Genomic DNA, 12346 nt, shown 5'->3' with positions numbered 1-12346 from the left:
GATTAATTTAATGCATCCTTGTTGCATTAAATTATTTTTTTTCAAACAAACAAAAAAATCTATCTATCAACCAATCAACCAATCAGTCAGTCAGTCAGTCAGTCAGTCAGTCAGTCAGTCAGTCAGATATTTGAACAGTAATTTAGAGCCTTTTGGTTGCAAGGCCAGATTAACCAACAAGCCACACAATCTCCAAAATATTAGTTTATATGAACTTTACCTTACTCTTAAAAATGTCTAACCTTTTGACTTTCTGGTAAAGAAAACAAAATCTTATTATCTGATATTATCAGGCAAAACAGACCAGTGTTATAATTGAAAATTATAGCCATTATGGTTGCTGATATAGGATGCATCCATACTGAATGACATTCATTCTTGTTAACAGTTTAATTTACCAGAAATTCTGGCACATACATACATGCTGTAAAAACATTATGATCTTTGTTATTTTTAAGGTTGTTTCATTCTATTCTGAACGTGAAGCGAGTGATTGTGAGCTCAGCTCATTGGTTGGTGCTCAAGGACAAACAAACATACAACCATGATCCTTCAAATCCATTCCTTCAGATGGTGAGTGTTCATACTGCATATCCACAACATGCTGGCATCACTCCTAAATTTGGAAATCTGCACATCACATTTTTGCTGGTTCTATATTACAGGATGACGTTCAGCCATCCCAAGATGCCCTACCTCGCAAAACTGTTCTTGAAGTTAGTGAAAAACCAAGGTAATGGGGAAAAAACAATCAACAATTTATTAAATTTCTCAATAAAAACAAAATCAATGTTTTTGTTGTGCTTTACACCAGACTAATGTTGAGTTTATGAGAATGGCCTCATGGTACATGTGTTATAAAGTAGATGACAAGTGGCAACAGAATTTGTGTGGCAGAAATTTATCTTTCTCTTTTGCTGTTCCCAGGTTGCTGGTAGTTTCCAACCCCACAGAGCAGGCCAGGACATCCATGGTTACAGTGTACGTGAATAGTCTTAACGTGCGCTTGCTTGATGCTGTTGGTCATGTGGTCCACGCTCAAGTCAGTGCAGTTTGGAATGATGCCACTCATGCTGCCGCCGATGTCTTCCAGGTGAGATCTGCTGCTTCGATGCATCATATCACAGTATTATGGAAAAGATCAATGTGAAGATTGTAGATTCTTCAAACTAGTCCATGTCTGTTAGTTTGAGGTCATCTAAATACTCTTCAAGCCATTTTTATGGTCTCTCTAAATATGTTTGTTTACTCCTCGGCAGTTGTCGTTTGTGGCTCATGCTGCTCCACTGGGTCTGAGCGTGTACCAGCTGATGGAAGGAATGGAGCCAAGGACAGAAGCTGCTAAGTACATGTTTCTTCAGGAAGGCGGCCACATTTCAGTCAGTAAACTAGAGCATTTCCGAGAGTTCTACCAAAACGATGTAGCTCCTGTGCACATTGAAAATCCTCACCTCAAACTCTCCATCTCTACAGCTACAGGTCTTTTAGAGGTTAGATCATAGACTGCTGCTTTGTGGGTTTGTCATAAGGTGATATGTTTAGGAATGACTCTGTGTAACGTTCAGAAAATGTTTGCAGAAAATGAGGTTGAAGGAGGATGACTCAGAGCACCAGGTCAAAGTGGAGTTTGTTTGGTACGGCACCACCAGCAATAAAGACAAGAGTGGTGCCTACCTGTTCCTGCCTGACAAAGAAGCAACAGTAAGTACCATACCTTTTTTTATTGCTTCGATTAATCAGATATTCTATATCTTACCCAACAGTATTCATTTTTTGTTGGGTTTTGTTGAGAGACAGGAAATTATGATGGGGGGATTGGGTTACAATCACAGTTATGCCCAGACACAAACCCTGTTAAACCATGAGCACCACAGCTTTTTTATTCAGATACTGAATAGTTGTACAGAAAAAAACGAAGTGTTGAATTGGGAAGGGCTTTACCGGAAGTTCATACAATTTCTTAAGAAGACCTTCTGTCTACGGTGTTAAATGTCTGACAGGAAGAGTCGATAGCCTCACAGGCAGTGCTCCGAGATGTAGTTCGGTTGTGTTTCGGGCGACCCGAATTTGATTCCCAGCTCGGGGACCTTTCTTCTCGATCCTGATAAATAAATATTTAAATATCTTCTAATTAAAACAATAATACTAAATGTTACATAAAAGTAACACAAAATGAAAATATTCTAATTATTTATTATAAAAGACTTTAACTTTGTGCACAGAGTAGGGGTGTAGTGGTACACAAACATGACGGTTCTGTACGTACCTCGGTTTTGAAGTCATGGTTCGGTACAGCGGGGGGGAGAAAACTAAATTTTTTTAACTAAACTATTTTTTTATGGGTTTTTTGAACAAATGTAAAATCTATCTTTGCTAACGCTGTAAACTATATACAGGGAGCCCTTACTTACACATTACTATAATATTGAAAGTTACAATTAACAACAAAGCCATAATTTGTAAATTCAGTTGCTATTTATTTTTAGATATAATAATCAACACTCAAAAAAAAAAAAAAAAAAAAAAAGTAAAATTGCACATAAGGCAGGTTTTGCATAAACTTCTAAATCTAATTATAAAGTTATTTTTCAACTCCATTTCATTTTTGAAATATAATCATTTACACAGTGGCTGTCATAATTTGTTTTCATGACAAATTTATTTAAACACATTAAATAATCAAGACATTACTAACAGGTTTAGTAAATATAACAAATAGGCTAATAATAGTGCACATACAAAATGCTCCTCTCTAGAGTTCATTTCTCTAGTGAACTAACATGCTGTCGACATTAAATTCCTGAGGAAAATGTAATGCTACGTGAGATATTATTCTCAAGCTGTTTTACTGATATCTTTCCTCATTTGAAGCCCTGGTTGAGAGATTATATGTAAGCACATCGATCGATCATCGCTTCTTTTCTGCACTTTTTACTGGTAGCAGCATTGCATTACCGTGCGTGCCCCCTTCTGGATTGGAGTGTGGACTGCCTGTGACTGACTGTATTCATCGTCTCACTGTATGTACCGAACCGTGACGTCCATACCGTGACGGTTCGGGACGACTACATGAACTGTTACACCCCTATTACAGAGTTAAGTCAGGACAATCATCCACAACCTAAAAATAAAAGGATGTCGGACTCTGTAAATAGCTGATTAGAGAACATGGAAGTTGAAATAAATAGTTAGTGGTTGAAAATTGCTAAATCAACTTTTACTATTCATAACAAATGCAAATCTGAGCAAATTATAATGAATATACCTACATAAATGCAGAGAGTGAGACCTATATGTATGAAATATGTGAGACCTATATGAAATATGTAGCCTATCATATCATGCATTGTTTAAAATATTTAAATAGACATATCAAATACAGAAAATTTGTATAATTCCATATCTTATTTGATTATTACTCTTGACAGAGAGCTGGTTTCTGAGAAACGTGCAGAGATGGCAACACGGCTATTTAATTTGCGATCGTGCTGTGCTTATTTCATTCATTTATCATATCGTACACAAGGTTTAAATCATTTAAATATACATAACAAATAGTAGAACATGATGTAGTATTTTAGTTGATAGCACGGTTGCCAAGCTCTGATTTCTTATAGATTTGCACGGAGACGGCAATGCGCTATTTAATTTACACTCAATTCATATATAAAGTTTACACTCATTCACTTCACACACTCATTATTATGTACTGATCTTAAAAGTTTGTTTTGAAGCCATTATCCGTACCTTTCTGAATATTAGGTATTCAGCTTTGGGCAAATCCCTTGGCCACATGCCTAGTGAACACAGTTGGTAACCAAGGGAACAAATGAGACATAAGGAAAACTGCAACTAACAAATTAAAAGTCCCTGGAAAAATAAACAGAAACTGAACTTTGATGTGACATTATTATTGTATTTTACTTCCATTGCACCTTTCTTACATAAATACAATTTACTACTGCTGAATAGAGGTGTAGGAAATACTGGGTTACATTTTCGTTCACTTTGTGAAATAAATAATTAGAATATTTTCATTTTGTGTTACTATTCCTTTAATAACAGCAACAACTATTATTGTTGTTGTTGTTACTAAAGGAATAGTAACAATAGTAATAATAATAAGTTTGATTATAACAACAACATTTTATTACATTTCACCTTTCTTACTTAAACAAGTATAATTTATTTAGCCATGGTGCCACTGCTGAATAGCAGTGCAGGAAAAACTGGGTAATATATCGCCCACTCCTATAAAAACTGTTTGTTTGCAGCAGGCTTGCAGGTAATTTGTGGTAAACAAATGATTGCTATGAGAGTTTGCTGGAACGCTGTGTCTTTTGTAAATTTTCATTGAAACTTATAAGATCAAAGTGTGTCATTCAGCTGATTAGAGTTATGAATGTAACGGCAGTTTGGTCACTGCTACAGGGAACACTGGGAAACCTCATAAGAGCTCACCTCAGTCTTTCATCAGGGCATTAGGTAGTTTTGTCATGCAGTGTCTTTGGTAGCTCTGCTCTGAGGGGACTTTATGAGTTTGATTTGATTCACATTGATTTTCTTTCTCTCTCACACAGATTTACTTTCCCTCTCAACCGCCGGTGGTTCGAGTCACTAAAGGGCCGCTGTTTTCTGAAGTCACCACTACCTTCACACACATCACACACACTCTCCGGCTCTACAACATCCAGGGTAAGAGAGGACGGCAAACACTCAACACCTGCACTTTTCTCTTTCACTTTGCAGTCGCCACTATTTACAGAATGCAAATCAAATATTTACTCCAGGGACTGGCAAAACGACATATTTTCAAGTTTGACTAGTTGTCTTAAGGAGGTCCTGTATAATTAGGCAGATTTTGGGTTTTGTTTTTGTCGAAAGTCAGTGGTGGGAAGGCAGCAATGTAACCTCAGGAAGTTGATTGACACCTGGGATAAAAATAAAAAAAAATAGTGAATTTCGAAATCCTTGAAGTGCTGCTGGATGACGTCCTTTTCTTTTCCAAATAATTTTTAAGAGAGTCTTTTATTTACAGTACTATAGCAGCTTGATTTGTGCAAGGTTTTTTTTACTTAATTTTTTATTGGACGCTGTACAAAGCTTTTTTCTAGCGACGTTTTTGCAATATAAATCTTTGAATTTTCCTCAGACTATAACAAAGTTTTAACAACAGTTATAACAACAGTTTGAACTGCGTAATCGGCAATGCCAAAAGAGGCAGTGCATTACACAACCAAGAAACAAAGATTTAATCAGCATCAGACAAGGAAGTTTACTACCAGACAGTTCAGCAAGTTTAAAGTTTAATGGTGTGCTGAAAATGGGATCATTTCGTAAAACAAAGAAATACATTCAGAAAGTTTTCATGCTTTTCTTATCAAGAGCAACAGGGGATTGGACGGTCGGTTTGTGACCCCTTCTGGGTGGGTGAGATAATGTAAGTGTTTTTGAAAGAGCGGAGCAGTCACATGAGCCATTTCCCCGTAGCCCTAGGGACCTTTCCACCCAGTGATGTTTGTTTTTGTCCAAAAAAGAAAAGAATAAAGCGAAACCTCTTGTGGGTTATTCCCTTGGGTTGAAGCTGAATTTAGGATGCAAAGCTTAAGAAGATCAACCTTTTCTCACACAGAAAATAGCTGTTCTGATTTTGAAGGAATAGTTAATGTAAAAATAAAACACTGTCATCCAATTCTAAAATACACAAAAGAAGAAATTTTGAAGAATGTACTTATCGCTCTTTTCCATGTAGTTACAACAAATTGGATGAAGCTATCAAGCTTAAAAAAGGACTCAAAGATAAAAATGGTCCATTCACCTTGTTCACTATATTTCAAGTGTCCATACAATAGCTTTATTTAATGTGATATTCACTGAAAATCCTGTGGACTGATAACTGTTGCAACCAGCTTATTGAGAATTTATAATTTGTGAATGAATCATTCAGACCGGTTTTGTGAACCGAGTCAAGTGATTCATTTAATAGATCCAACACAAGAGAATGATCCATTCATGAAGTCGAATGGACTACCATTGTGAAACTTCAATGTTTTTTTGTTGTTGTTATTTTGAGAAAAAATACAGTAAAAACAGTACTGTTGTGAAATATTATTACAATTTAAAATAACTTTTTCTTAATTTATTATTTGAGCACATGCCCTGTGATTGTGTTCACTGGCCTTGTGCTCTTGCTTTTGTCATGTTTGGTGTGATCACATGGCTTGTATGTGTAGTGAAAGTGAAAGCGACAGTTGAAGGCCATGTATGGTAACCCATACTCGGAATTTGTCCTCTAAATTTAACCCATCCAAATTAGTGCACGCACTTTAGGAGTAGTGTGTAGTGAACACACACACACACACACACTGCAAACCGTGGACACACCCGGAGCAGTAGGCAGTAGCGTCCAGGGAGTGATTGGGGGTTCGGTGCCCTGCTCAAGGGCACCTCAGTAATTTCCTGCCGGTATTGAAAATCGAACCCACAACCTTCGGGATACCAGTCTAACCATCTAACCATTAGGTCGCTACTGCCCCAAATTGTTCATTTTGGTTCATTTGTCCCACTTGCTGTCCCTATTTAACCTCCTCATTTGCTCTCCTTTTTAGGCTACATTCAAACTGTCAGTGCAAATCCAATTATTTGTGTATCTGATTGGAATCTGACCAAATTTTCTGACTGTCCACATTAGCTACATTCACACTGTCAGTCCAAATCCGATTATTTATTATCCGATTGGAATCTGACCAAAGGTATTGACTGTCCACGCTGTGTATCGCAAAAGATTTGTGTGTCCCATGGCACTCATTAAGAAGAGCAACCGGAACACCTACATTGGTTTCTATGGCAATAACATTGCATTGTTGGACAACCACAACATGGAAGGGTTTGCAATACAGATGTGTGGCTGCCGTGCTGGAGTACCGCGTCTTATGAGGAAGTGGCAGAAACGTAGGAGGCTGGTATGCGTGACTTTATGCCATGCTGTCGTCTCCGCCAGTTTCAAAATTCAATTGTCTCCATTACATTGTAATTTTCTGCTTGACCGGCACTTTGCAGTAACACAACCTTGTTTCTGCAGTGACTTTCAGCATGTTTCCTATAACAAAGTGTGCCATGTGTGTGTTGAAAAAGTGACATAAACCTTGCAAAATCCAATCAAAGCAGTCAGACTGAAATGGATTTCAAGAAATGGGATTTGAATGGGTTTTCAAACCACATATAAATGTAGCTTGAAACTGATTTTTGCTGTTCACACTTGCTAAATCTGATCGGATTTCAGTTGGATAGGCACAAAAATCGGATTTGGACTGACAGTCTGAGCAAGGCTTTATTCTCCCTGTGTTCTGTCCTGGGTCAGTTCATTGGTTACTAGGGTGTTCCGGGTGGTTTTTAGGTCAAAAGAGCCCAAGTCTCTATGATATTCAGATCTCTAGAGATGGTTTGGATCCATTCTTTAGTGTAAATCTATGATTTTTAAAATCAAAAAAGCACTAGCACACACCTCCTCAGCAAGCCACACAGTTTAAGATGAATTGACTACATACGCATACCAGTCAGTAACTCTCAATATGAGCAATAGTATCAGTGAAGGTTGCTCACTAAATGTGTCAAGTTACCATCTTGCTATGAGCTAATGAGGACACACTCATGGTGAAAATATTCCAGGCTATCATACACCTTAAAACAACCTTGTTTTTCTGGTTCTGTTGCAATATAGAGCATGTTCTTCTACCTTTAAGGGTTTTTGTTTTAATTAAAGCAAACTGAACATATTTGTTTTTTTGCACAGTTTTATTCCCAAAGGCTTAATTAGTCTAATTCAAAATGTACATTTAACATGGAGTGTTCACTTATTTTGCTCATATTTTCATCAGATTAAGCCAGGATCACCGTAGAGAAAAACATGCAAACAAGTTATTAAAGTAAAAAAAAGTTAAGCAGTCATTTCTTGCTGGAAAATGTACAATTTGTAGTATTTTGGTAGTGCTTTTGCACGTTTAATGCCAAACAATAAATGGGCAGTTGTTTTGTCCTTTATCAGCCTAATAATAGTCTTTAGTATACAAACAATGACTTCGGTGAAGTCAGTGTTCCACAGAAACAATAACAGTATACAGGTTTGAATCAATACGAGAATTATATTTTGGGAGAACTAAATATTCACATACAGTTGATGCTGTAAGTGTTGACACAGAAACTGTAGTATGGAAGTAGAGGAAACAGACATCCAATCCTTGTTCTATTGCCTGTGCTCAGACGGCCATTTTGACCCCTCTCTCTCTCTCTTTCTCATAGGTATCGAGGGTCAGTCTGTTGAGATCTGTAACACTGTAGATATAAGAGGCGAAATCAACCGTGAAATTGCAATGAGGATAACCTCAGATCTGAACAGCAAGGATCGATTCTTTACTGACCTCAATGGATACCAGGTAGGACAACAGTACATTATTTATATTCTCTTTACTGACACCCACATACACATTAAAAATTTACACACTTTACATGCAAGTGTGAATTATAAAGGCAAGGCAGTGTCTGGTGCTGCAGTTCGTGGTCGGTCGAGGCTTGGCAGGGGGATTTGTGGATATCTCTCTGAACCAACCCTAATATTTCCACTGACTTATATTATAACTATTTGTAACTATATGGAACTACCTTTGTGTTCAGAAGTTATTAGCAAATATAGCATTTTATGACAATATTCAAAATGTCAGCGGCCCAAAATGTGATATTGTCATGCGTTTTTTCGTATTCGCAATCCTAAAAATTCGTCACGCACAGAGACCTTGCACACTGAGTCCGATGCGTATTAATGAATGCGTTGCAAAAAAATCGCAAAACAATACAAAATGAAGTCTTCAAGCAGTGAGTACGATTAGTTGTCTCCTCTCTTCTTAAAACGAAAAAAAGAAAGAGGAAATATTGGGTCGCGATTGACATAACGTGAGGTCGAATTTATTTTTTAACGTGGGAAAGTTTTGCATGCGAATTTCGGACTCTGTGCAATGACCTTAACTCAGCATGCCGCCAAGAATCTGTAGAGACCAGTATCATGATTTTTGGTCAAACTAATCAGATGTTAAAAGAAAATATATATTTTGTTTTATATCTCCTGACCACTAGGTGACACAGTGACGAAACAATGCATGTACCTTACAGTCATGCTTGTGATCACATATACCAAGTTTGGTCTAAATACACTATAGCTATGCAGAGGTACAACCTCACATCCAATTTGGTGTACTCTACGTCAAATTCGTTTGCACTTTTTTCCGAGAACGGTTTGATGTATCAACTTGAATTCCATGTTGTTGTTGTTCTGTCAGCATAAAGATCATCTGGTTTGATCTTTGTGAAAAACGAACGAACGGTGTAGAAAAAGTTAGAAAAAGTAGATAGTTCAAAATGGTAGAAAATACTGTTTCTAGCTCTTGTGGTTCAAAAGTTATTAGCATAAATGTGAGTGAAACTTTGAACAGTTGGTGGCGCTAGAGGGATTGAGTTAGAGACTCCAAAATTGCTGTGGTAAATGTTCAGACAGTCCTCTATCTGTGTGCCAAATTCCACAACTTTTTATCATACGGTTCCATGGGCTGCCATAGACTCGGAAGAAGATGACTGGCGGATATAATAGGTGTCTACGGCCCCTAAAAAAACTACCAACCTTAATTTTTTAAAGACTAAAATGTATAAAGACCAAACAAAAAGGGGTACTGTAAATAAATATCATAAAATAATTATCACGTTTTCTCCCCAAAAACACATTAATATCAGCAGAAGCTGCTCTTATGGCCTGGTCACACACATCAAGTTTGATGGAACCAAATTTTCATTAGTCTCTGAAAAAAGATTACACAGCTGAAGTTCAAGTTCAAGTTAAATACATGATCTCAAGGTGCGGATATAGACAGCTAGCTCGACTAATTCTGTTTACTGAAAAGAAAAACTAATCAAAAAAAAAAAGAGTCATCAGAAATTAGTAAATTAGCTTGAAGTGATTGTTTTGACAGTCTTGTTTGATTTTGGTTGATAGTGTCAAAATGTGTCGTTGTTGTTTTTGGACTGCATAATGAAAATGTCAGTTTATTTTTCATTTCTCTTGACAAATAATTAATCAAAACAGTTTAGAGTATGCTGTAGGGCTGACCAAAACAAACAAGTGTCAATTGAAATCACTCTGTCAAGTTGTCTTGACATGTTGGAGTATTAGCGTGGCATTTAATTAGCTGATGATGTCTCTCTGGCATTGGCCGAGATTAAGTGCTTCTCTTCGGTCCAAACTAATTAACTGACTTCACAAAACAAATGCCTCATGAATAAAAACAGTGGAATATCCAATCCATTTTTCCTCCAAGTCACATTAACACACACATACGCGCACACACATCGAAGCTCATCAATTTACAGTGTTTTTCCTTCAGATAAGTGTCTCCACATGCCCACGCTCATTGTTTTCAGAACAGGAAGAATTTTGAGTTTTTTCTCCCTGCAGTGTTAAAAATGCCTTGGGCTGTTTTTACAGGTGCAGCCGAGGAAAGCCATGGCTAAGCTCCCCCTGCAGGCAAACTTCTACCCCATGACCAGCATGATCTACCTGCAGGACTCCAGCGCCAGACTCTCTCTACTCACCGCGCAGTCACTCGGAGCAGCCAGCCTCAAGAGCGGTCAGAGTTTTAACTCGCTTCCGAGTGCTTTAAGCTTTCTTTTCATCTTATTTTTCAGCCTCATGAAATGACTATTGAAGATTTTTGGCTTAACCCCATTTCTATTTGATGCCATACACGCTGGGGTCCAGATGTCTGAAAAATTCCAGATTCTGCATTATTTATGTCACTGATCCAATAAGCAAATTTTTACCATTGACCATGTGAGCTTCTGTGTACAAAAGGTCAGATAGAGGAATTTTCTCATTTCATCTATTCAACTATTTATCTCAAAATGAACAGATAGCCATATTTCATATTTTTTTTTAAGCAATTAATACTTTTATTTAGCAAGAAAGGGGACATTCTAAAACGCTTAACATGAAAAAGGCTTAACGTGGCTTAATGTACTAAGACAGTGATTTTAACAGACCAAACTTACTAAATATCATTATAATAAAGTATACTATGTGCAAAAAATCAGATGAGCCCAAAATATGATCTTAACGCGTTGTATAACACGTTAAGCTTTTTTCTCCCATAGAAAACCGTTATAAGAAAAAGCTTAATGTGGTTAATGTACTAAGACAGTGATTTTAACAGACCAAACTTACTAAATATCATTATAATAAAGTATACTATGTGCAAAAAATCAGATGAGACCAAACTTACTAAATATCATTTAGAAATGATAAAAAAGCTTAACGTGTTATAAAACGCGTTAAGATCATATTTTGGGCTCATCTGATTTTTTGCACATAGTATACTTTATTATAATGATATTTAGTAAGTTTGGTCTGTTAAAATCACTGTCTTAGTACATTAAGCCACGTTAAGCCTTTTTCACGTTAAGCGTTTTAGAATGTCCCCAAGAAAGCATTAAATTGATCAAAAATGACAGTAAAGATATAAAATATAATGTTATAAAATAATTCTAATTTAAAGGTGCAATATGTAAGAATTTTGCAGTAAAATATACAAAAACCACTAGGCCAGTGTTATATATTTTGTTCACTTGAGTGCTTACAATATCCCAAATGTTTCCAACTATTTGTAAATCGTGAGAAAATTGCAATTTTAACCAAGGCTACGAGACGTGTGAGGGGTAACACTTTACAATACGGTTCATTTGTTAAACATTAGTTAATGGATTAACTAACATGAACTAACAATGAGTAATACATTTGTTACTGTATTTACTAATCTTCGTTAGTGTTAGTTAATGAGAATACAGTTGTTCATTCTTTGTTCATGTTAGTTCACAGTGCATTAACTAATGTTAACAAGCTTTGAATAATGTATTAGTAAATGTTGAAATTAACATTAACAAAGATTAATAAATGCTGTATAAGTGCAGTTCATTATTAGTTCATGTTAACTAATGTAGTTAACTAATGTTAACTAATGAACCGTATTGTAAAGTGTTACCGTGTGAGGGAGTCGCCAGTCAATTGTGTCATACCCTCGGTTCCCGATATTATTTTGTAGATACCATGGAAACACCAAAGACTCTGTAATATATTACATGTTTTAATAGACAAGGGGACAACTGTTATAATATTTTTATAGACAGAAAACTAATTATTGTTATATAGCTTTCTTGATTTTTTTTTTTTTTTTGCTAGTTCCATGCTTTACCATGTATCAGAGAAAAACACTATTTTGTCAAGGAGCTAACATAGCATAATCAGATGCAGCTT

General features: G+C 36.4%; 1 protein-coding gene across 1 annotated transcript in view; it reads left to right on the top strand.

The window, feature by feature from the left end:
• The window catches only part of man2a1 (mannosidase, alpha, class 2A, member 1), an 85230-nt gene that overhangs the window by 51519 nt on the left and 21365 nt on the right, over positions 1–12346 (top strand). Inside the window, exons 11-18 of the mRNA XM_067405908.1 lie at positions 459–573; positions 666–733; positions 928–1093; positions 1260–1490; positions 1579–1701; positions 4581–4695; positions 8299–8432; positions 10526–10667. Coding sequence (XP_067262009.1) covers positions 459–573; positions 666–733; positions 928–1093; positions 1260–1490; positions 1579–1701; positions 4581–4695; positions 8299–8432; positions 10526–10667 — 1094 coding nt within the window. The remainder of the gene's footprint in view (positions 1–458; positions 574–665; positions 734–927; positions 1094–1259; positions 1491–1578; positions 1702–4580; positions 4696–8298; positions 8433–10525; positions 10668–12346) is intronic.

This window comes from Chanodichthys erythropterus, chromosome 13, assembly GCF_024489055.1.
Source record: "Chanodichthys erythropterus isolate Z2021 chromosome 13, ASM2448905v1, whole genome shotgun sequence".
Classification (NCBI taxonomy): Eukaryota; Metazoa; Chordata; class Actinopteri; order Cypriniformes; family Xenocyprididae; genus Chanodichthys; species Chanodichthys erythropterus.
The sequence above is the reverse complement of the archived record's forward strand: the minus strand, read 5'-3'. Positions and strand labels throughout refer to the sequence as shown.